Genomic DNA, 26,237 nt, shown 5'->3' with positions numbered 1-26,237 from the left:
TTCATTCTCACCGTAACACCCCGAATGCACTGGGGTTGTATTTCGACTCGACGTTGCTCCTCCAGTAACTGCCACCGCCGACGTCTTCGTAGTCGGCGACTTCGTCTTCGCCATTAGGGTTTTCACAGCCGCCAAACGTGATTTTCGTTCTCGTTCAATTTGAATATTTTGGGGAAAATGTATCGAATAGGTTCCATTTAATCGGTTGAAATATAAAATTACTTAACTACCCTAATCGATCACGCCACGTCAGCATATTTCTGTTTAAATAGACGATTAATTAGACAGAAGGATCAAACGTGATTTTCTCACATTCACCAGGTATCGATCCTTCAGCTTTTTTCGCCAAATGACAAACTTGTTACACACGACATAGTCAAGGGACTAAAAATGTCATTAATTCATTTTGTTTTACAGACCCCATAAAGTCATACATATATAATATCTCTTAGTTTTCCAGAGCTTTGTAGTAAGAGACTGAAACGAAATGCTGATCACATTGTCAGATGACTAATTCACCAATCAGTAAAGAAAATATCAACCTGTACTCAAATAAGACAGTATTGTCGAATCTTTCCATGCCTCTGCAAATGATGAATTGAATAAAGAGCACTGCCATTTGACACCAGCTCGAATTTGGACGAGCCATACAGGATACAAGTGGACAATTTTAAAGAGTTTTTTTGGTGTTTATTACTTTTGGTGGGGAATCGTGAGGTCGTGCGTCGGGACAAAAATCATTCCCGTTGAATAAAACAATCAAACAAGAGTCCAAACTGGTCAGTTTTGGCCGATAGGTTTCGAGGTCATGAATCATCTAGTTTTCTACTACTTTTCACAAGGAAACATAAAAGACAGCTCAATTATTGTGTAATTTCCGGGGTTATTGCTCGACTAAAAAATAACCCATCATAACTCTATAAGCCTTTGCAAATGATGCGAGGTAACAAAAGCAATCATACATGAGCTAAAAATTTGCTTCTCGGCAAAATAATAAAAAAGCCCAAAAAATTATCTTCCTTTGCTAAGCCTGGCCAAGTGGTAGTTTATGCTTCCCCAATTTATTTTGTTCTTGCTCTGCAACAAAAAGAAATTACGAGGTCAGAGATCACCCTAGTTTATTTATATAATGCAATCCAAATGCACAAAGAAATAAGACCGTACCTTTGCGCTGACACAAGTGTCCAATAATTGCTTGTGTTTCACACATTTATCGTCGCTGTTGTTGTGAAGAGACAAGCAGTTGAGAAAAGCGACCAATTCGACCGTGCACGGTTTGCTCAACCCCGAAAACATCTTCGGATTTACACGAAGATTACAAGCTTTTCGACCCATGATCTGCACAAAGACAAGATATACAGAAATGCGCTTTGTCAAGTCCAATATTCTTCACAAGAGGGATGTTAATAAAACAGACCAACAAGGTTTTTCTCACATTCTCAACAAATATAAAAGACACACTCTGAACTGGTTTATTGAGACAGATAAGTATAAAGAACATAGTAGATGACCATATTGTATAAGCAATGTACTTTGTTAGGAAATTCAATACTGTTCACAAAAGACTGTTAAAACAGATAAGCATAGGTTTCACACATTACAGCAAACAAGCAATATAATACAAACATCCTGAATTGTTATGCAGTATTATGATGAGACAGAGATAATTATTTCCCTAATCAAATAGCAATAAGGATGACTGGGGATATGTTCTAATACTCATATATTACGAGGATATGTATGTAAAACCCATGAATTGAACTCAGCACACTCCAGAGATTATATTGAACGCCCATACAAATTGGGGCTAAAAGAACGTTAAGTGTTTTATTTTATCAATACCTGATAATCGGAGTTTATTGCTCGTCAAGGAGAAAATCAGAGGCCGATGATCGCGCGCCGAAATTTTCGGAAGCACGGAGATGGATCGATCGAGATCTGGGGTTTTGCAGAGACGAGACGAGAGATTGAGAATACGAGAGAGAAAGTTGGGCTCATTTTTCTCTAAGAATTCATCTTCAGCCCTTTAACAGAGAAACTTATTTTAACTTTAATTTTTTCGAAAAGAGGTTTTTTTTTTTTTTTTTTGCTGCTGCAAAGGCCATTTAGGCAAGGACAACTAAAAGTAGACCAACAGGCCAAAATTAATAGGTCAATTTATAAATTTTAATATTTCATGGCTAATTGTGATTAACTAATCCCCAAGAGAAAAAAAGATATATTAAATTTAACAATTAAGTGGTTAGAGGTCTTAACTGGTTAGAGGTTTATAAATATGAAAGCCTAAGAAAAGAGAGTGGGCTGCATAGTTTGTCTCACTAAGGACCCAAGCAAAACTAGGATACAAAATCAACAACTAAGATGATAAGAAGTTAAGAATACTGAAAAAAAAAAAAAAATTTGGAGCTATCATCCAATTTGAACACATTAGTCTTTCAGCGAGGGAATCCAAAAGAGCCTTATTGTCGCCTTCTAATATAACTCTCGGAAGTTGGGGCTAAACGGGGAGACCAACCCCATTTTGAATGCCCAAAAGCCCGGCCTCCAGAGCTAAGGACGCACAAACTAAACCTCGGGACCTTACCGTTTTGATCTTAGATTGCAACTCCAACCGAGGTGTTATTGTCACATAAAGCATCATCTGTGATAACGCCATCTCAGCGGGGGCGCAAACTAGGACCTCTAATGACACTCTACGCGGTCAATCGAGACCTACATAGTTGGTGTCAAGATATCTAGCTTTTGTTGATTACGGTGCCACCACAACGTCTTCATTATGACACTTAAAGTGTCCAAAAGCGCTTCTCTTGTGAGCTCAAGCCAGTGATAACCGTGAGGGAGTCTACAAAAACATCGTTGAACTTCGAAGTTGCACGGGCATCAACGTTCGGCCACGAGAAACTGTAAATGATTATTACCCGTATGGCTTTCACTAGCGTGACATACATGACATTGTGTATCATTCCTCGGGAAGACCATTAAATCCTAACTTCTTTGGGTAAGAAATCGCCGCGACTATGCCAATAAAGAGTTTTAAAACATGTGTGTTGTTGAAAAAACGATCCCTAAAACCAAACCAGAACAACGATTTGAACACGCGAGATACCTTAAGATGCAAGCAATCACGAATTCAGACTAATAAGTAAGAACGAACACAACCAGATTTTATCCTGGTTCAGATCCAACTCGGATCCTAATCCAGTCAGGGATGAGATTTCCCTATTTGCTTCCACTATATCCAATCGGAGTTTACAAGAAGATCACTCGATCACCGTCGAGACAAACACTCTAGATCGTCAAACCCTTGTTTGCGATTCTCTGTTTTTCTCTCTCTCTTCTCTCAGAAACTCATGAATACAATATAGAATTAATGACTTGACTAACGCAAGCGATTAAAGAAGATTATATAGAACGATTCAGTGCTGACGTGTCGCCCAAGCTACCTCAGGTTAGTTATAACCGTTTCTCTACCAGCTCGCTATCTGCTCGCCTACCTCGCAGCTCGCCCAGCTCCTTAGCTCAGCTCGCCTAACTCGCAGATCGACCAGCTCGCTCAACTCAGCTCGCCCAGCTCGCTCAACTCGGCTGATGTGGCATTGCACTTATCTTCACAAATCTCCACCTTGCGATGCACATCTCCAACTCCGTGGAAGCAAACAAAGTCCTCTCATCCCCATTTTCCCCGGTTACTTAACGTTTCCTAAGCTTTAGCAAGTCCAGGGCATTTCTGAACTTGTCAATAGGAACCACCTTTGTCAAGATGTCAGCCGGGTTAACATCTGTACAAATTTTCTTCACTTTGATCACCCCTTCTGCTATAATATCTCTGATGAAGTGCAGCCTCACGTCAATGTGCTTAGTTCGCTCGTGATACATAGTGTTCTTCGATAAGTGAATTGCACTTTGTGAGTCACAGTAGATCTCAGCACAGTCTTGATCATATCCAAGTTCGGACATGAAACCTTTTAGCCAGAGACCTTCTTTTACAGCTTCAGTTAAAGAGATATACTCAGCTTCAGTAGTGGACAAGGCAACCACATGTTGAAGACTTGCTTTCCAGTTCACTGTGTTTTCTCCAACAGTGAACACATATCCTGATAGAGACCTTCTCTTGTCCAAGTCTCCAGCATAATTAGAGTCACAATAACCCTGAACCTTGCAGTGACTTGATTGGTTTGAGGTGTATACCAGGCTCAGATCTGACGCTCCTTTGATGTATCTGACCTAGGGCTGGCAATTCGGGTCACATGTCGTGTTCGTGTCGTGTCCTATTCGTTTTCATGTATTTTTTGACAGACCCAAACCCGACCCATTTATTAATCGTGTCTAGGAGCAAAACCCAAACCCGACCCACTATGTTTTTGTCAAACCCAGACCCAACCCATTAAGACCCATTTATTAATCGTGTCTTAATGGACCATGTAACCCACAACCCACTTAGACCCACAAACCCATTTAGACCACTAAACCCGTTTGAGCACGTGAATCGGTTTAGGCCCTTAGACATGTTTATTTCAAATTATTAAAATTCTCTAAATCAAATTAATTAAAAAATTAGTCAGAATAAGTAATTAATAAAAATACTCCATATTCCCTATAATCAACTAAGCCACCAACATAATATTTGTAATACAAAAGAGAAGTTCAAACACATTAACAACCCATTTAATATTCGTGTCTAATCGGGTCCCAATGGGTTGTCGTGTTCGTGTCGTGTTCACCCGTTATTTAATCGTGTTAATCGTGTTCGACACGGATGGATCCAGATCCATTTAAGGTCGACCCAAACCCATTTAAACCGTGTCGTAACCGTGCCGTGTCTCGTGTCCGGCCCAAATTGCCACCCCTAATCTGACCAGCCATTTAGCAGCTTCCCAATGAGTTTTACCAGGTTTACTCATGAACCTGCTTACTAGGCTGACTCCATAAGCGATGTCAGGTCTGGTGCTGATCATCCCATACATCAGACTTCCAACACAGTTTGAGTATGGGATCTTCTCCATGTACTTTGCCTGATTGTTGAGCTCTTGTTCTGTGAGAGACATGAGTTTGAACTGAGCTCCAATGGGTGTTGAGACAGCCTTTGCCTTGTCTAGACCAAAAGATCTTGCAACCTTCTCCAAGTAAGACTTTTGAGATAGTCTGAGAATGCCCTTGTCTCTATCTCTTTCTATATTCATTCCCAAAATCTTGCTGGCAGGTCCAAGGTCCTTCATGTCAAATTCTGAGCTCAGTTGATCCTTCAACTTTTGAATCTGAAACTTGTCTTTACAAGCAATTAGCATGTCATCCACATAAATAAGCAAGTACATGTAATTACCATTTTTCAATTTTGTGATATAGACACAGCTGTCAAATTTGCTTCTTATGAAGCCTTGGTTAAACATGAAAAGATCAAACCTGAGATACCATTGCCTGGGGGATTGTTTGAGTCCATACAAGGACTTCTTCAATAAGCAAACCTTCTCTTCATCTCCCGGGGCTACGAACTCTTCAGGTTGTTGCATATAAATTTGTTCATCAAGCTTTCCATGCAGAAAAGCTGTTTTGACATCAAGCTGTTCTAATTCAAGATCAAACATAGCTGTTAAAGATAAAAGAATCCTTATTGAGGTATGTTTGACAACAGGGGAAAAAACTTCATGGTAATCAACCCCTTCAACTTGGGAAAAACCCTTGGCTACAAGCCTGGCCTTGAATCTGGCACTCTCCACTCTTGGAATGCCAGGCTTGAGTTTGAAGATCCATTTGGATCTAACTATTCTCTTCTTTTCAGGTCTTTTGACAATGTCCCAAGTTTGGTTCTTGTGTAAGGAGTCCATCTCCTCCTGCATTGCTTTCTTCCACAGAGGCCATTCCTTGCAACTCTTGGCCTCATTGAGATTGCTTGGTTCTTCTCCTGAAATGAGACTAGCTGACACTAGTGCAAAGTGTAAAGGATAAACTTTTGAATCTCGCCGTTTGTAATTTACGGTTAATAAATGAGCTTTCGTGTGTTACAAGTAAGTTCTTGAATGAATTATAGACGTTGAAGTTTATCGAGTTAATTTAAATTATCTTAAGGTGATGGAAAATCTCGGAATAAATAAAGGATTTATCGAGTTCGTCTCGAATAATAAATTATTTTCCGAGGAAATATGCCGGAATTTAATTTAAGAAATAAATTCTCAAGGACGAGAATTATTTCCGAGAAACCTTAAATATATTTAAATTAATCAAGAATGAACGAGGAAAGTCTCGGTTTGAATAACTTAATTAAAAGTTCGAGCGAGTACGGGTTTTAGTCACAAAATTTTGTGACAAGGACGTGATTGTAACGTGTTTGGAGCTATTTGAGAATAAAAACGTGAGAGTGGGGTTGATTTTAGAAGATGGAGGAAAAGTGAATTTAATAAATAAATAATTTATTTTCCTTCTTCTCCAATGTTCTTTCCCCTTCTCTTTTCTTCTTCACGTGCAAAGAAGAAACTTATCTTCTTCTCTTCCTCACTATCGCGCGACCTGCAAGAAAGAAGGAACAAAGAAAAAAAAAATTCAATCGCCGCCGCTCACCACCAGCCGCGCCACTCAGCCACCACCACCTCGTCCTTTCTTCTTTCTTCCTCGTCTTCCTCTCCTTCGTCGCTCTGCCTCTCGCGCAACTCACAGCCACCGCGCGCGCGCCTCGCCGAGGAGAAGAGTCGCCGCCGTCGAGTCGCCGTGGCCGCTGACCGAGGAAGGACACCGGAAATCAAGTGAGAACGTGCCGAGGAGATCGATTTCATAGCAAGCAAGGTGAGGAAATTTCTTCTCCGAAATCAATTTTGAAGTTTAGGGATTTGGAATTTGATTTGGGGATTTCGAGTTCTAAGGGGATTCTTGAGGAATTGAATGTGATTTATGGATGTTTGAGCTTGATTGGTGATGTTGATAATTTGAATTGGAGTATTGAACTCGAATATCTTGGATTTAGTTTGAATTTTTGGCCGAATTTCATGGAGTGGTTTGGAGATTTGAATTGTTGGGGCTCTTGAATTTCTGGAGTTGTTTGATGATTATAAGACATTTATGTGACAAGTTATATTGGATTTAAGAATTGTGTTAGTGGTTCGATTTCGGTTTCTAAGTCGAGTCGGGAGTTGGATGTTATAATTGATTCGATATTCGTTTTCTGAATTTCACAGCTCAGTCACAGATCAGGTCGAGACGAGCGAGAGCCGGCGGAACTAAACGCGTGGAAGCTGGAAAGTTAGAGAATTCATAACAGATTTTTAAAGCTCGATCTCACTCGTGAGTCGTTTATCGCTTTGTAGCGTTAGACTCGAGTCTTGATTTTGGATTTGAGATTTGTATTCAAGGATTATCAATTATTTAATTAAGAGATCTTCGAGAATTTAATTTTGGTTAATTCATTTAGAATTCTCGGTTTGTACTATTTCGGATTATTTCTTTAATTTATTTAAGACTCGTTAAAATAAGGATTTGAATTTTATTTCGTACTCATTCTCTGGTACGAATTCGTACGAGTCTTGAATAAGTTTAAATTCCGAAAAGCCGGGAAATAAGTGAATTAAATTCTCGAACCCCTGAACCGACTCGCAATGAATCCCGATAACGAACCTTAAGCTTGTCATCACCTTCCGGATCATTGACTGATGAGATTTCAACTTTGGGTTTTAGTTTCTCGACGCTTCAGAACGTGATAACGCTCCAGGACGTGTAGAGTGTCGGGAAGCGTGAAAAGAAAGGGAACTCCGGAAGTCAATAGATTTTCAGACGATCTTTTCCGGGTAAGTGTGGAGACTTAAGTCAACTACATACCAAGGGAATAACCCTGTTTACTTGCATTATTGTTTGTTAGTAAACAAGAATAGGAAAAGCTTTAAAATCGAATAATCTCAAAGATTAAGGCTTCGGCCGCTTTTCCTGAAAACTTAGCGTGAGTTCGCTCAATAAGTTCAAACATGAGATTTGTGAAACCCAGCCTCTGATATGTGATATAATTTCCTTAGCTGTGATGACCCGTTAGAACGGGGGAGACATGAGAGCCGTGTTTAACTCTCGAATTCAAATCGAGGGTAGAAGTACCGGGAGTCATATCCCGAGTCTTCAACCTAAAACACTAACGAGCATAAAAGGGAAATGAAATTTGTTTCAGGATTTATCCTGAGTCGCTCTCCTGTAAGTAGCATAGGTGTGTACTCTGAGTGCAGCAGAGTACCCGAACCTTAAAGAATTGTTGCGTCGATGGTACCAAAACGAAATGAACCCTGACGGGCTATGAGGGCCTGGGGGATGGCGCTGAGTACTCATTTATCGGGAAGTCGACCAAGAGTCGCACCCGATCTTAATGCCAGGTTATGAGGACCTGAAGGACGCACCTTGACGGGCTATGAGGGCCTGGGGGTTGCGCCGACGCCGAATGAAGTTGGTACCATTAGTGGATCCCAGACAAACGTTAAAACTCTTAGGCCGCCGGACGACTGCTGCTCGAAGTCTAAGGCTGGTCTCTTGTCGTTCTGAAGGTTATAGCGGGGGATGTGTGTAACCTTAAAGACGACAAGTTCTAGTTAAAGTGTATACACAAGAGTCATGCTCTAGACTTGTTAGATTTGCATCCATGCATTATTATTTGCTTGTTTGCACGTCACATGATATCACATGGCATTTAGTCGCTTTATTTTCTAAGTTAGACTCCCACTTGCTGAGTCAATCGACTCATAGTTTTATGACCCTTGGTAATGTAGAGAAGGGCAAGACGGCGATGTGAATAACAGAACTGAAGACGAAGACCGGACGTGTATCTCTTGACCTTTGGGCTAGTGGAGACTCACTCGGGATCAACCTCTTCTATAGTTATAACTATATTTTGTTGAACCCCTTCCGTAAACTACGCCCCTAAAACTATTTCCTGTAATTATACGTAAACCCAAGAGCGGTTATGTAAATATTTAGAGTCGTAGTGAGACTCAAAGTTTGAATTGAGAAAAACGAAAAATTTACCAGGTTTTATATAACGACTTATAATACTTATATGTTATCGTATTATGTTTAATATAAGTATTGCGTTGATTATGGTTATATAATGTTATTCCTGTGGATATGAGATATATTATTATAGTGACGTTGTGACTTGTGACGTAACCCACCGTCGCGGCTCGTGAACCGGCGACGAGAGGTCGCGGGTCGTGACAGGTTTTGTGGTATCAGAGCCCAGGTTTAACCTTTCATGTAGACTTGAGATACACGTTCTGGTACGGATTGTGGGATCATACTGAGCTTAATGTTGCCTTGTTGTTGATAGGACGCGGATAGTTAGTAAACAGCGACATGAGTACCCTTTTTGAGATCTGTCCGACTAAGCCTCGGGTTAGGCTAGTCTTTTTTTTGGGAGTCTATAGATTTGTGTAGATAGCGTTAGTTGCCATGTGACGTGTAAATAGTAGATGCACGAATGCAGGTTGCATGTCTCTTTTGACTTGATGAAGATATGAGAAATGTTTATGAGATCTCGTTTTGAGATATGATCGTGTGTTGATATGTTCTTTTCTCGCATTCTCGATGTTATGATTTGAGATTTGAGTATGCTTTCTTCCAGTTGAAGGTTAAGAAGGCATGGGCCCTAGGCGAGACCCAACAAATGCCGAGAATGTTACAGCGGCGGATCTCGCGGAGATCAGACGCACGCTGGAGAGACAAGCTGCTGACGCGACCCAAAGAGATGAGTTGAGTCAGAGGCTCGTGCAGCAGCTGGAAGAGCAAACCGCACGATCGCGGATCTCTTAATGAGGTTGAACGCGCCGCCTCCACAGCAACCAGCGCCTCCAGTTCCAGAGGAACGACATGAGAATCCACCGCCAGTACATATGGAGCCTCTTGAGGAGCTCAATTTCCAGATTCCTGACGTCATTCCTCCTGTGAGCGAGCCGGTATACGAGAGGTTTCGTAAGCAGAAGCCTCCGACGTTTGACAGCCATGGGGATCCAGCTGCAGCTGAGAATTGGGTTAAGAAGATGCAGCAGATCTTCAACTACATGCAGCTGTCCGATACCGAGAGAGTGGCTTGCGCTGTGAATCAACTGGAGGATGAGGCCAGGGGCTGGTGGGAGGTGATGGCGTCGACTGAGGATGTTCACTCAATGACGTGGGTTCATTTCCTCAATCTCTTCCACGGGAAGTATCTGAGTGAAGCTAACCTGTCGAACAAGGTACGCGAGTTTATGAACCTGCGTCAAGGCTCAATGTCGGTATCAGAATATACGACAAAGTTCGACATGTTATCTAGGTTCGCTCCTTCCCTAGTCCCTACTGATCATGCTAGAAAGATGAAATACATGCACGGGCTCAATGTGGATATCGTGAGCCAAGTGGATAGCGGAGATGATGGACCTCGTTCTTACGCCAACGCCGTGCAAAGAGCTTTGCGGATTGCTGGTTGGCGCGAGGGTAATCGAACTCCGGCACCGAAACCAATTGCTGCGACACCTTCAGAAGCTGCGGGCCTAAAGCAGAGCGAATCGAGAAAAAGATTCAGATCCCCATCAAGATGGGAGAGTCGGCCACAGCGAGGAGACGGAATGAGGTCCCAACAAGGCTTGAGTTATCGACCTCAAGGAAGTTCTGGAAATCAATCACAGTCGATGAACCAGAACAGAGGACGTGAAGATAGCGGAGAGTCAGGGCCTCCCAGTAAGAAGCCTATGACATCTGGAAGTAATCAGATGACCGTATGCCAAAGGTGTGGCAGATCGCACGAGGTAGAGTGTTATGCTCGTGCGCTAGTGTGTTTCAGATGCGGGAAAGAGGGACATCTGTCCCGAGTATGTGAGAATCCAGAAGTGAAGACCCCTGCACCCAAAGAGCAACCGAAAGGCAATGCCAGAGTCTTCTCCATCCGTGAAGATTAGGTGCGAGCAGGGTCGTCCACCGCTATAACAGGTCAGATTTTCGTGCATTCCTTCTCTGCATATGCATTATAGATTCAGGAACCACGCATTCATTCATCGCATCTAGGAAGTCTGATTAGTTAGGTGAGCATCAGAAGGAATTCTCGTACCCGTTCGTTACGGCTACGCCTTCTGGAGAAAAGTACCAGTCATTATGCTGGTATAAAGATGTGCCCATCTGAGTTCATGACCGGATGATGAAAGCAGACTTGATAGAATTGGAAATGGTAGACTATGACGTAATTCTTGGAATGGACTGGTTAAATACCCACCATGCAATCATAGATTGCCGAAAGAAGTTGGTTCTGTTCAAGAATCCAGGACTTGGAACGCTGTAGTTCCAAGGTTCCTCTCGAAAATCGAGTTTTTCGATCGTATCGGCGCTGAAAGCCGTGAAGATGATGCATCAGGGTTGCACTGGTTACCTTGCAAGCGTGGTAGACGTCACGAAGACAGTCAAACCACAGCCGCATGAGATTCCAGTTGCTAGAGATTTCCTTGATTTTTTTTTAGGGAGCGCCTGTCTTGTTCGTTAAGAAGGCAGATGGTTCCTTACGGCTCTGTATTGACAACCGTGGGTTGAACCAAGTAACGATCAAGAACAAGTATCCGTTGCTACGGATCAACGATCTTTTTGATCACATGAGCGACATCGTTCTCAAAGATTGTCTTGCGTTCGGGATACCATCAATTGAAGGTTCGAGATGAAGACATCTCAAGGTCGTCAGAAAAACTACGCTGACAGACATAGAAGACCTCTAGAGTTTGGAGCCGGAGAGAAAGTTTTTCTGAAGATCTCACCCATGCGAGGAGTTATGAGGTTTAGAAAGAAAGAGAAGCTCAGTCCAAGGTATGTTGGACCTTTTGAGATCATTGAGCGTGTAGGCAAGACAACTTATCGCTTGGCGTTGCCGCCGTATATGCCCAACCTTTATAATGTATTCCACGTATCCATGTTACAGAAGTATGTGTTTGACCCTTCGCATGTTCTACAAGAGCAAGAGGTTGAGATCTCTCCTGAAGTCAGATATGAAGAGCCAGCTGTAGCGATTCTTAATCGCAAAGATAAAGTCTTAAGGAACCAGACCATCCCTTTGGTCAAGGTTTTGTGGAAGAGGCATGCTGTAGAGGAAGCTACATGGGAGCTCGAGAGTGAGATGCAAAAGAAGTACCCTACTCTATTTTAAGTTTCGAGGACGAAACTCTTTTAAGGGGGTAGGGATTGTAAAGGATAAACTTTTGAATCTCGCCGTTTGTAATTTACGGTTAATAAATGAGCTTTCGTGTGTTACAAGTAAGTTCTTGAATGAATTATAGACGTTGAAGTTTATCGAGTTAATTTAAATTATCTTAAGGTGATGGAAAATCTCGGAATAAATAAAGGATTTATCGAGTTCGTCTCGAATAATAAATTATTTTCCGAGGAAATATGCCGGAATTTAATTTAAGAAATAAATTCTCAAGGACGAGAATTATTTCCGAGAAACCTTAAATATATTTAAATTAATCAAGAATGAACGAGGAAAGTCTCGGTTTGAATAACTTAATTAAAAGTTCGAGCGAGTACGGGTTTTAGTCACAAAATTTTGTGACAAGGACGTGATTGTAACGTGTTTGGAGCTATTTGAGAATAAAAACGTGAGAGTGGGGTTGATTTTAGAAGATGGAGGAAAAGTGAATTTAATAAATAAATAATTTATTTTCCTTCTTCTCCAATGTTCTTTCCCCTTCTCTTTTCTTCTTCACGTGCAAAGAAGAAACTTATCTTCTTCTCTTCCTCACTATCGCGCGACCTGCAAGAAAGAAGGAACAAAGAAAAAAAAAATTCAATCGCCGCCGCTCACCACCAGCCGCGCCACTCAGCCACCACCACCTCGTCCTTTCTTCTTTCTTCCTCGTCTTCCTCTCCTTCGTCGCTCTGCCTCTCGCGCAACTCACAGCCACCGCGCGCGCGCCTCGCCGAGGAGAAGAGTCGCCGCCGTCGAGTCGCCGTGGCCGCTGACCGAGGAAGGACACCGGAAATCAAGTGAGAACGTGCCGAGGAGATCGATTTCATAGCAAGCAAGGTGAGGAAATTTCTTCTCCGAAATCAATTTTGAAGTTTAGGGATTTGGAATTTGATTTGGGGATTTCGAGTTCTAAGGGGATTCTTGAGGAATTGAATGTGATTTATGGATGTTTGAGCTTGATTGGTGATGTTGATAATTTGAATTGGAGTATTGAACTCGAATATCTTGGATTTAGTTTGAATTTTTGGCCGAATTTCATGGAGTGGTTTGGAGATTTGAATTGTTGGGGCTCTTGAATTTCTGGAGTTGTTTGATGATTATAAGACATTTATGTGACAAGTTATATTGGATTTAAGAATTGTGTTAGTGGTTCGATTTCGGTTTCTAAGTCGAGTCGGGAGTTGGATGTTATAATTGATTCGATATTCGTTTTCTGAATTTCACAGCTCAGTCACAGATCAGGTCGAGACGAGCGAGAGCCGGCGGAACTAAACGCGTGGAAGCTGGAAAGTTAGAGAATTCATAACAGATTTTTAAAGCTCGATCTCACTCGTGAGTCGTTTATCGCTTTGTAGCGTTAGACTCGAGTCTTGATTTTGGATTTGAGATTTGTATTCAAGGATTATCAATTATTTAATTAAGAGATCTTCGAGAATTTAATTTTGGTTAATTCATTTAGAATTCTCGGTTTGTACTATTTCAGATTATTTCTTAGTGAATTAAATTCTCGAACCCCTGAACCGACTCGCAATGAATCCCGATAACGAACCTTAAGCTTGTCATCACCTTCCGGATCATTGACTGATGAGATTTCAACTTTGGGTTTTAGTTTCTCGACGCTTCAGAACGTGATAACGCTCCAGGACGTGTAGAGTGTCGGGAAGCGTGAAAAGCAAGGGAACTCCGGAAGTCAATAGATTTTCAGACGATCTTTTCCGGGTAAGTGTGGAGACTTAAGTCAACTACATACCAAGGGAATAACCCTGTTTACTTGCATTATTGTTTGTTAGTAAACAAGAATAGGAAAAGCTTTAAAATCGAATAATCTCAAAGATTAAGGCTTCGGCCGCTTTTCCTGAAAACTTAGCGTGAGTTCGCTCAATAAGTTCAAACATGAGATTTGTGAAACCCAGCCTCTGATATGTGATATAATTTCCTTAGCTGTGATGACCCGTTAGAACGGGGGAGACAGGAGAGCCGTGTTTAACTCTCGAATTCAAATCGAGGGTAGAAGTACCGGGAGTCATATCCCGAGTCTTCAACCTAAAACACTAACGAGCATAAAAGGGAAATGAAATTTGTTTCAGGATTTATCCTGAGTCGCTCTCCTGTAAGTAGCATAGGTGTGTACTCTGAGTGCAACAGAGTACCCGAACCTTAAAGAATTGTTGCGTCGATGGTACCAAAACGAAATGAACCCTGACGGGCTATGAGGGCCTGGGGGATGGCGCTGAGTACTCATTTATCGGGAAGTCGACCAAGAGTCGCACCCGATCTTAATGCCAGGTTATGAGGACCTGAAGGACGCACCTTGACGGGCTATGAGGGCCTGGGGGTTGCGCCGACGCCGAATGAAGTTGGTACCATTAGTGGATCCCAGACAAACGTTAAAACTCTTAGGCCGCCGGACGACTGCTGCTCGAAGTCTAAGGCTGGTCTCTTGTCGTTCTGAAGGTTATAGCGGGGGATGTGTGTAACCTTAAAGACGACAAGTTCTAGTTAAAGTGTATACACAAGAGTCATGCTCTAGACTTGTTAGATTTGCATCCATGCATTATTATTTGCTTGTTTGCACGTCACATGATATCACATGGCATTTAGTCGCTTTATTTTCTAAGTTAGACTCCCACTTGCTGAGTCAATCGACTCATAGTTTTATGACCCTTGGTAATGTAGAGAAGGGCAAGACGGCGATGTGAATAACAGAACTGAAGACGAAGACCGGACGTGTATCTCTTGACCTTTGGGCTAGTGGAGACTCACTCGGGATCAACCTCTTCTATAGTTATAACTATATTTTGTTGAACCCCTTCCGTAAACTACGCCCCTAAAACTATTTCCTGTAATTATACGTAAACCCAAGAGCGGTTATGTAAATATTTAGAGTCGTAGTGAGACTCAAAGTTTGAATTGAGAAAAACGAAAAATTTACCAGGTTTTATATAACGACTTATAATACTTATATGTTATCGTATTATGTTTAATATAAGTATTGCGTTGATTATGGTTATATAATGTTATTCCTGTGGATATGAGATATATTATTATAGTGACGTTGTGACTTGTGACGTAACCCACCGTCGCGGCTCGTGAACCGGCGACGAGAGGTCGCGGGTCGTGACACAAAGGCAATGAGGTCAGCTTGTGCATACCTTGCATTTGGTTTGCTGACCCTCCTTTCTCTATCTCTTGCAAGGACATAGTCCCTGAGTTGTTCTGCATGAGGATCAATGCCATCTGAGAAAGTGTCAAAGGCTTGGTCTTCTTCTTCATTTCCTGGAACATCTCCAAGATCTTCTTCAGCAGCTCCACCTTGATCAGTGCTTGGAGTTTCTGTACTGACTTGATCTTCAGTGTTGGCTCCATTATCAACACCTGTGGTTGTTGTTGTGTCTGTGTCAGGTTGATCTTGGTTCTGTGCCTTGTAGAAGACTCCTTCATTGAACCTCACGTCTCTTGAGGTGACACATTTCTTCTCCTCTAGCAGCCACACTTTGTAGCCTTTGACTCCTTCAGGGTAGCCTAAGAACACTCCTTTTCTTGCTCTGGGATTGAGCTTTCCTTGACTGGTGTGAACATATGCAACACAGCCAAAAGGTCTCAAGTGTTCATATGTTGTGTTGTGCCCAGACCATTTCTTCTCAGGTACCTCAAAATCCAGGGCAGCAGATGGTGACCTGTTGATCAAGTAACAAGCAGTAAAAGCTGCCTCGGTCCAGAATGATTTAGGTAAACCAGAATCAGAAAGCATATGGTTCTGTTCATCCTCTCAGCTAGGCCATTCTGTTGAGGAGTCCCTGAACAGGTGTGCTTTCTTGCAATTCCTTGCTGTGTGCAGTAAGAATCAAATTCTTCATTGCAGAACTCTAGGCCATTGTCAGTTCTCAGCCTCTTTATCTTTCTCTCAGTCTGTGTCTCTACAAGTGCCTTCCACTCCAAGAATTTGCTGAATGCCTGATTTTTGGTCTTCAGAAAGTAAATCCATACCTTTCTTGAGAAATCATCAATAAATGTGATGAAATACTAGCATTTTGAGAGAGAGTGTGGAACATTTGGTGAGCCCCACAGGTCTGAATGAATGTAGTCTAGGGTGCCTTTTGTATTGTGGATTGCCTTTGGGAACTTCAACCTGTGAGACTTGCCAAGAACACAGTTTTCACATAGTTGAAAATCAGACAAACCAGTTACCTTTAGCACTCCCTGCTTATTGAGTTCGGTCATTCCTTGGACACTCATATGTCCAAGTCTCCTGTGCCACACCTCAGCTCGCTTTGGCTTCATGTTGATGGTGCTAGCTTCTCCAGTGAAGGTTTCACCCTCTAGCACATAGAGCCCATGTTCCAGTTTTCCCTTCATCACTTGGAGCACACCTTTGTAGATTCTGAGAACTCCACCTTGGCTCTTGAAGTTATAGCCCAGAGCATCAAGAGTTCCTAAAGAGATCAGGTTTCTCTTGAGGTCTGGTATGTGTCTCACATCAGTCAGAGTATGTTGAGTTCCATCAGACATCTTGAGGATAATAGATCCAAGGCCAATGACATCGCAACTGTCATTGTTTCCCATAAGAACTTTGCTACCTGTGTAATCCTGATAATCACAAAAGAAATCCTTTCTTGGGGTCATGTGATAAGTACATCCAGTATCAAGAATCCATTGTTCATGTGGGTCAGTGTTAGAAACTGAGAGGACATCACATGTATCAAGACCATCAAGGATATTTGCAACATCTCCATTCTTGGAGTTGTTGTTATTCTTCTTTGTCTTCCCATCCCCTTTTTCCTGTTTCTTCTCTGGGCAATTTCTCCTGTAATGGCCTTCCTTGTTGCAGTTCCAGCAAGTAACTGTTGTTGATGAAGAGTCTTTGGACTTTGACCTTCCCTTGTTCTTGCCACTTGATTTCTTTTCTGGTCGTCCTCTTACATTAAGGCCTTCTGATGCATCCTTGGTTATCTTGCCATTTGACTTTAAATCAAGTTCTTTTGAATAGGCTGCACTGATCACCTCATCAAGAGATAGGGTCTCCTTCCCATACTTGAGAGTGTCTTTCAGTTGCTCATAGGGCTTAGGCAGCGAGTTCATGAGGAAGATGGCCTGGTCTTCTTCATCTATCTCTACCTCTAGGCTCTCCAGATCTGAAATCAATTTGGTGAAATCATTGATGTTATCATCAAGAGTTTTACCTTCGTCCATCTTGAAGCTGTAGAACTTTTGCTTCAGATAGATTCTTGAGGGAAGGGTCTTTGTCATGTAGAGCTGCTCGAGTTTCAACCACATTGCAGCGGCTGTTTTCTCCTTGATCACCTTCCTCAAAACCTGATCGCCAAGACTCAGGATGATGGTGTTTCTTGCCTTCTTCATGACTTCCTCTTTCTTTTCGTCTGACATTGTCTGTGGCATTTTGGCGAGTCCTTTGAGCGTGTCATCGAGCCCTAGGATTCCCAAATGTGCTGTCATCTTTTCCTTCCATAGCAAGAAATCGTTCTTGCCATCAAATTTCTCGATGTCTGACTTGAATGTAGACATTGTTCGCCGATCTTGAGATTTCCGATGTTAGGTCTGCGAAAGATTTGATCGCGTCTCGTGATCGATGACAATTGTGCTTGATTTGATTTCGATCATCTACGTCTTCCTCAGCGTGGCTTTGCGGTGAGGCTCTGATACCAGTTTGTTGAAAAAACGATCCCTAAAACCAAACCAGAACAACGATTTGAACACGCGAGATACCTTAAGATGCAAGCAATCACGAATTCAGACTAATAAGTAAGAACGAACACAACCAGATTTTATCCTGGTTCAGATCCAACTCGGATCCTAATCCAGTCAGGGATGAGATTTCCCTATTTGCTTCCACTATATCCAATCGGAGTTTACAAGAAGATCACTCGATCACCGTCGAGACAAACACTCTAGATCGTCAAACCCTTGTTTGCGATTCTCTGTTTTTCTCTCTTTCTTCTCTCAGAAACTCATGAATACAATACATAATTAATGACTTGACTAACGCAAGCAATTAAAGAAGATTATATAGAACGATTCAGTGCTGACGTGTCGCCCAAGCTACCTCAGGTTAGTTATAACCGTTTTTCTACCAGCTCGCTATCAGCTCGCCTACCTCGCAGCTCGCCCAGCTCCTTAGCTCAGCTCGCCTAACTCGCAGATCGACCAGCTCGCTCAACATAGCTCGCCCAGCTCGCTCAACTCGGCTGATGTGGCATTGCACTTATCTTCACATGTGTATTCTAAAATTTAAGCTCCTTTGGAAGATTGGGATTGAGTGGAGTTTGCGGGAGTTTCAAATAGGCCTATTTGACTAAGTGGTGCCTGCGATCTAACCTCTAACATAGTAAGTTAGCAGGTCCTACCTATGAGAAGGCAATGGTTTATTCCAATAACTCAAGTCTCTATAGATCCTTGATTAAAAAAAACATAGAGGAGTTTTCCATGGTCCCATATACATGTGTTCGGGATAAACATGCTCTGGATAGTGAGACTAGCCCTGCAACTCCCATTCCTTTTCAAATCCTGAATTCGGCCATCATCACCAACTAAGAAACAAGAATTCGCTCAAATGAGGAACGCCTGTTTGGACATAATATCTTTCCACCTTAGAAAATCCAAGCCTAAGCTTCGCACGTAAGAAAACAAGGGCGCTTGCATTACTTCGATTTGTGAATATCTGCCCAAGTTTGTGATGAACCGTCTTCGATAAAACACTCGAGCTTACTAAGCAACGCTAGGCTCATGTATTCAAACAAATAATTAAAATATCATTTACAGCTATCACACCACGACTCATACTTTACCAGGTATAACTAAGATATTGTTGGGGTATTTTGCAGTTTTTGGAGCATACCACAAGTATATATTATATATAGAAATCACATTTCAATATAAATTAAAACTATGTGGTATTTATAGTAAATGTGCGGTAGGTTAGGTATATGAGGAAATAGTTAATTTAACATGTTGCGTTATATTTGCGAAATTTTAATCGCTAGCTCGGATTGATTAGACATATTGTGTAAAAATATATGAGAAAACTTTTGAAAAAAATTCCATAAACTAGGAATTGATATTTGAACATTTTCTTATGAATAAGAAATGACTTTGAAGTATCAATTAAAATATATATATATATATATATATATATATATATATATATATATATATATATATATATATATATATATATATATATACAAGCTTTAGACGATAAAATTCTGAATCAGGCTTGCTCACCGATCCTATAAAAATTCACAGACACATTTTTTGTTGACCTAAAAATCACCAAAAATCTAATCTTATGAAAAAAATTTCATTTTATGTCTTATAAAAATTTCAATCTAAATTAATTTTTGTAGCTATTTAAAAAAGACGTTTACTTAGATGTTAAAAACTATGTTGTGCCAAAAACGCGGAACTATTTAAAATACTTTGAACATTTGTGTAGTGAAATTTAGAAATCATAACGATTATTATACATAAAGTTGTTGAAGCCGAAAAAATGCAAAAAAAAAAAAAAATGAAATTCAAACTACTTATCGACGATATATACCATAACAACATATACTAAAAAAATAATGAAATTCAAACTACTTATCAAAGGTTTTAGCTATTAAAAACATATTGAGTAACATACATACAAATTTGACAAAATGTTAAGATCATTGGTTTTCTAAAGTATGTATGTTTATTTTTTCTATGGTAAATGGACATTTCAGAGGTTTGAGCGTGGGAGAAAACAAATATGTATGGAGAATGAAGAACGAGGGTTTGTGAAGTAGATGAAAAGTACTAGAGAAAATATCATATATATCCTTTTTATTTAATCTATATGCAGCAATTATTCTCATTGTTTTTAGAAATATTAGGTGCATCGGTTATCATCATCATTAATAATATGTTTATACCATAAAAAGTCTTATTAAGTCAAATATGACCTTTTTACGACTTTCGGTTGAATTTCTTGAAAATTTTTACCCTCCGATTGTCAATATGATTATCTTTTTAACAATTTTTTTCCAAGAAATTCAACTGAAAGTCATATAGTGTCATATTTAACTTAATAAGATTTTTGTTAGGATATAAACGTGGTATTACTGATTATGTTAAGGGATACACTTGATATCTCTAAAAACTACGAGAAAAAGAATATCTATGATATATATACATTTTAGGGTTTATGGTTTAAGGTTATAATAATTTTCAATAACTCTATAAATGTTACAATAGATTTTATTGCATGAACACAAAATAATATAATGTTGCATTTTTGGATGCAGTATAAGTTTTTTTCCTTCGAAAAGGGGTTTGATGTGTATGTATATATCATATGTGTAAGAGATCCTCGATTTATAGAGAATTCAGAGGTAGAGAAGTTGTAAAAATCACAAAGAACGTACATGACTTTTTTTAACACACTACTTTGCAGGGACTCAAACGCAGGGGTGGGTGGTGCTATACGAACTTAGCTAGCCCATTTTGTTGCTCATTGTGAGCATTGTATCAAGTGAAGACAAAATTTTTTTTTGCCTTAACAATCTGGTTACAAAAAATGTTGGTGCATTCTGTTTGTGATCTATATATTTTCTTCTTTATTAAGTAATTTTTTAATTTTGTGTTGAGTTTAATTTCTTGTAATTTAAATATTTTTGAATTTTTTAAGTATATTTTCTTAGGAGCTTTTTTATAAAAAAAAAAACCATTATGAAACCAAGCATTTGTTGGTCCTTATGACACCAGGTTCATCATTTTGGCTTGTGTATTTTCAAACGAAAAATCTAGCAAGAGAAAAACCCATAGACACCACATATTTCTGTGGAAAAGGATACAAGCAACGTTCATGTGCCTCACATTACCGTGGTCCCTTTTATTTTAGCTTTAACCGTGAAAACCTTGACACTGCTCATTGCTTGCATATTTATTATTATTATTATTATTAGCACCCATATACGCAGGAGATCTAATGATAAAAAAAGAGAATATACGGAAAATTTCCAATATATTCTTTTGTATTTAATTAGAAGGATTTATTTGTAAATTTACTCATTAATTAATAAATAAATAAAACTAAGTTGTAACTTGTAATATACTGCGGAGATAAAGCTAGCACTACTTTCTAAAGTAATAGTCATTGCTGGGAACAACAATTGCTCGTGACCTGGGAACCTGAAAAATATTGAGACGTTGTTAAATGATAATCAATTATATTTTTCTGGTAATGTCTGGGTTGAGAAAAAGTCGAGAGAATAAATTTTGAGATCTTATTTGAGAAAAGTAGACCACTTAAAATTGAGATTTTATTTTTCTCAGAAAATGTATGGAAAATAAAAGTTCAGCAAATTCGTTCATGTCACTCGAGATTTTAGGTTTCTCCAGTATCACACGTGTGACTTTCTCTATTCTCTTTTACTCATTATAATTTCAACACAATAGAAAATTTAATTTAAATTTCTAAAAAAAATTATTTTCTGTTGCAAGATCAACAAACATACGTATATTATTGTTTTTACTCGTACTGGTAAGATTATCGCAGTTTGGTTTCATTATACTTTCTTGATAAATAATCAGGCATAGAAAATTCGAACTCCAAAATACTGAAAATCGCCAAACAATTATAAACTAATATTATGGGGCAGTTTCATACGCGTGTAGTTGATAATAACTACGCTTCTTTCACGTCACACTCATGTCTAAAAATTGATAAGACTATATTCACCAGCAAACATTCGAGGTATAAAACTTATAAATATTAAAAGGTGACACAGAGAGAGAGAGAGAGAGAGAGAGGCAATAATTTCAATAAATTAAAAACAAATACTTGGTACAGTATGCACAACAAGACACGTGTTTAGCGCCTTTAACAACAAATCACTGCAGTACCAATAAACAAATAATTCAAAGGAGAGAGAGAAAGTGAGAAAAAAATAACAGAGAGAGAGAGAGAGGGAGAGATAAATGACAACTCGGCATCCTATCATGACGAATTCGTCCAAAACATATTCAGACTCGCATTGTGCCTGCAATTACATTATCACCAAATCAGTATTTGAGTCATACAAGATCGAATCCGAGAGAGAGAGAGAGTTTTCAAATATTGTAACTGATCGTGGTTTTTTCCAGATATATGAACTCACATTTTAGGAGATGTATTTGTACTTTCCAAAAAAAAAAAAAAGATTACCATCCTTCTAATCCTTTGTTCTGTTTCGGAATTAACCTACCAAGAGGTTATCATTTAATAAACATGTCAAAACTACATTTTTGGACTAATGTTAATTACACTCTATAGTTTGAACTTCTCACAAACGCTTCGCATTAAATCATCATACAAAACAGAAATAAGTTACTTCAGAAGTAATAAGAACCCTAGGCAAGCTTTAGGGGTTAATTCGAACAAAAGAAACGTGTCTAACAATGAAGAATTAATACCTAGCACCACATTATTATTATTATTATGAACATGTAAAGGCTCATAAACAAATATGAACACTAGGGCTAGAGGAAGTTTATCCAATCAAGTTAATAATAAATAGACTTACTCTTTTTCTTCACTTAGATAGAGCATGTGTAGCCAGGAGGAGGAGTCTTGCCACACGCGACGAGGAGCTGAAGAGCGATGGGAACGTAGATGTTGAGGTTCAAGGCCTTCAGCTTGAGGGTGGTGCACAGGCACGCGGCGGCCTCCAGCTCAACGAGCCCCTTCAGCACTGGGCAACACTTATTGGTAGCTGGGTCCCCAAGCACCACGTGGACCATTCCTCCGAGGATGTCCACGCATCCTCCGAGCTTCAAGGTGTCGATAGGGCATGACTTCTCCGCCGGGGGGCCCCCAGGGGAGCCGGGTGGGCAAGGTGTCCCGGGGGCGCCTGGGGGCGTGGGGAGGCCGCCAATTGGGGGGATAGGGAGGCCGCTCACTGGAGGGATGGGGAGGCCGCTCACTGGAGGGATGGGGACTTTGGGCAACGGGGGAAGGTCGCCGACTGGGGGAAGGCCACCAACTGGGGGAATGGGGACTTTGGGCAATGGAGGGAGGTTGCCGACTGGGGGAATGGGGACTTTGGGCAATGGGGGGAGGCCACCGGCTGGGGGGAGTTTGGGAACGGTGACTGGGGGAATCGGGACGTGGATTGGGGGGACGGTTATGGGAGATTTCGGCTTGGAGGGAGTCTTCGGTTTCGTGGGCTTGGTGGGGGGTTTCTTGCTCGGGCAAGACCCGCAACCAAGGATGGGAGTGACCGACGAAACGAAGAGAACACAAAGGAAAAGAATGGCAATGTGAGACTTGGAAGAAGAAGAATAAGACCCCATTTTTGGTTTCTCTCCTCTCTCTCTAGGGTTTTCTCTCAGAAGTGTGAGTGTGTAGAGAATACGGTAGGAGGGTCTTAGTATTAGAAGCTACAAAGAGGTTTATATATATAGGAATATGAGTGGGATTGAAGAGTGGAGTGAGAGAGATGTATGAATGAGTGATTGAGATTTATTTGATGAGAAACCAAATCACGTGAAGATGGGGATATTGGCTAATAAGCTCAAAATAACGAAGGCAGCCAAAATTTTGCTAGTTGGCAAAACTGCTACTGCTCGATCGATCTCACAGATAACAATAATGCAATATGAGGGAACAATCACACCATATATCCAAATAGTGTGTGATTTTATATTTTGGAGAAAGAAATTATAAATTACAATGTTACCCCTCAAGTTTGGCTTTGTGCACTATTTTTCGTTATCTCTAGCTAGTTTAGAGCATTCATCTTTGGCTTGACTTCTGATTCTGATTCTGAATGATTATTTAATAGATCATGAAGATCGAGCAGATAATTTATCTTATGCTTAACGTGGAATAACTGTAATTATTTATTCCGCTATATATTTTATCCCTAGGACTAAAAAAAATCCCTGGTATTTGTTTTCTTAAAGCAGATTTTTTTTTTTGGTTAAACATGTTTAATTATTATATTATGAAAATAGCAACAGAAATATTATTATAATATTTTTCTATGTATACCATATAGATTTGATAGGTGATCGAGTTCTGTAATAAAAATTGACTTATTTCAAAGACTTTTATTACGTAGTACTTTATATCTAACTGTTTTTTTCCCTCTACAACTGCTTGAACTTTTGTGTAATAGTATTTCTCTGCCTCTACGTTGATTCACAAGTTGAGATAATCTGCTCGTTTTGTTTGGTGTTGGAAGTATATGAATTTTTTACATTAAGAAAAAGTGAAACTTCGCAGAAGTTACGATAGATAATTGGTCGCGTGTCTTGGTTGAAATCAGTCAATTTTTATTATAATCTAATTTTTTTTTCCTGCTGTTGTTGAAGTATATAAAAAACAAAACTAAGATAAATCATGTCAGATTATTATGAAACTTCGTGTGTGAATATATTTGATGAGCTCCCTGGGTCAAAGTTCAGTTATATGGCGAGTCTCAGCTAATGAGGATAAGATCATATTAAAGAAATAATTATCATAATAAAATTTCCATTAAATAAGTAAATTGCTACGTGATCATACGTAGACTTTAGCATGAATATCCAACATTGTACCTTAGCAACAATAATAATATCAAGACTACAACGATTAAGTAATTTTTTTAGTCAACAATAATTAAAGATCATGGCAGTTAAACGTAGGATAATTTATGGCCATGATGTTATAGATTTCGACGATATCGTCCCCGGTGTTGACCGATTCTACTTATCAGCATCAATATTTTGTTAGTTAGCAACAATTTTTTTTTAAAAAATAAGAATGAAATTAATACCAAGATTGAAGGGAAACAGTGACTACCGAGTCAAATATCCAAACAAATTAGACTAGTGAACTTATAAAATAAGAACGTGGTCACGTAACAAAATAGACATAAATCAGCCGTTACATGCCAAAAAAATTTCACATATAAATTACTAAAACACGATTTTGATCTACCAACAAATTGAAAGGGAGTTGAGAAAACACACACTCCCGCGCTTCGCCACGAGACCTCATACTAAATAAGCACTCTCAATATTTTATCACTAGGAGTTAATCATTGGCTTGCAATGTGTTCTGCTAGCAAGGTTTAATGGTTTAATTACTCAGCTATTAGGATGCAATCCAATAACACAACCGTATATATATTATATATAGATTTGCATTGAATTCTCACGATAGAACATTTTCGCACTAGGATAAATGAGAACATAACTAAATAACTAGCTAAAAAACATGGGTATAATATAACTATATAAAAAGGGGATTAAGAAATTATATAGATTTTTGTTCGGAAGGTTAAGAATCCCACATAAAAAAGAAAATGAGAACTAACAAAGTTTATAAAAATCATGGATTACTCCTCTAATTGCCAATTAGTTTTGAGATGAAACTTCATGATATTTTCAGATGTTATCGGAGCCCACTAAGTCCAAACGGGTAAACCAGTCCAATCGTCGAGATTCGGCCCAAGATAACGAGTAAATCATTAAATAGCCATCATATTGATGGGGGCTATTAGGAATCCCGCAGAGAAAAAAATGAGAACTAACAAAGTTTATAAACATCATAGGTTACTCCTCACATTTTCAATTGATTTTGAGATGGAACACAGAATACTCAATTTGTTGGTTAATAATAAGCCTCGCCAAAGTCCTGCTTTGTGTGTGTGTGTGTGTGTGTGGTTCTCACGTGAAACACAGGGTTTGAAGCCAATGATGCAACTCTGAGATCGGTGCACCAGATCACTGAAGGGCATGGTTCAAGCGTGATTCCAAGTTCACTGAAGAGTGGCTTAAGCCACATGATTTCTGCAGTTGCTGTGGACAATGCTATGTATTTGGATGTTGTTGAGCTTTGAGCAACTATTTCTTGTTTCTTTGCAGTCCAAGTAATGAGATTTGGAGCAAGATATACACAGGTGCCGCTTGTTGATCTTTGATTGTCTATGTTGCTTGCCCAGTCAGCATCAGCAAATGCGATGAGAGTCAGAGTGTAGCTAGTGTGAATCTGAGCCCCTGATATTGCGTGCCTTCCAAGTAATGTAAGAGTCGCTTACACGACGTCCAATGATTAATTACAGGAGCTTGGAAGTAATGA

At 39.8% G+C, this 26,237-nt stretch overlaps 2 protein-coding genes across 2 annotated transcripts; both read right to left on the bottom strand.

The window, feature by feature from the left end:
- Positions 1 to 668: 668 nt before the first annotated feature.
- LOC149397863 (small ribosomal subunit protein mS37-like) lies at positions 669 to 2,051 on the bottom strand. Its single transcript, XM_089615568.1, has 3 exons — positions 1,843 to 2,051; positions 1,165 to 1,338; positions 669 to 1,077 (listed from the first exon to the last, which is right to left on the bottom strand). Exons 2-3 carry the CDS (start codon positions 1,333 to 1,335, stop codon positions 1,012 to 1,014), a joined length of 237 nt encoding a protein of 78 aa, XP_089471694.1. The 5' UTR covers positions 1,336 to 1,338; positions 1,843 to 2,051; the 3' UTR covers positions 669 to 1,011.
- Positions 2,052 to 21,943: 19,892 nt separating this feature from the next.
- Positions 21,944 to 23,571, bottom strand: LOC149397862 (Bifunctional inhibitor/lipid-transfer protein/seed storage 2S albumin superfamily protein). The gene is made up of 2 exons (XM_089615082.1): positions 22,696 to 23,571; positions 21,944 to 22,173 (listed from the first exon to the last, which is right to left on the bottom strand). The coding sequence occupies exon 1, from the start codon at positions 23,462 to 23,464 to the stop codon at positions 22,709 to 22,711; it is 756 nt and encodes a 251-aa protein (XP_089471208.1). The 5' UTR covers positions 23,465 to 23,571; the 3' UTR covers positions 21,944 to 22,173; positions 22,696 to 22,708.
- Positions 23,572 to 26,237: the final 2,666 nt, after the last annotated feature.

The sequence above is a fragment of the Urtica dioica genome, chromosome 5 (genome assembly GCF_054948205.1).
Source record: "Urtica dioica subsp. dioica isolate 48M chromosome 5, U.dioica_male_clone48M_v1_H2, whole genome shotgun sequence".
Classification (NCBI taxonomy): Eukaryota; Viridiplantae; Streptophyta; class Magnoliopsida; order Rosales; family Urticaceae; genus Urtica; species Urtica dioica.
This window is presented reverse-complemented; position numbering and strand designations above follow the sequence as displayed.

What these genes read in the sequence shown, in the direction of transcription:
- LOC149397863 (XM_089615568.1), bottom strand. Translation starts at nt 1,335, where the DNA reads ATGGGTCGAAAAGCTTGTAATCTTCGTGTAAATCCGAAGATGTTTTCG. An exon ending in ACACTTGTGTCAGCGCAAAG is followed by an intron (nt 1,078 to 1,164) that starts GTACGGTCTTAT and finishes TTTTTGTTGCAG; the next exon opens with AGCAAGAACAAAATAAATTG.
- LOC149397862 (XM_089615082.1), bottom strand. Translation starts at nt 23,464, where the DNA reads ATGGGGTCTTATTCTTCTTCTTCCAAGTCTCACATTGCCATTCTTTTC.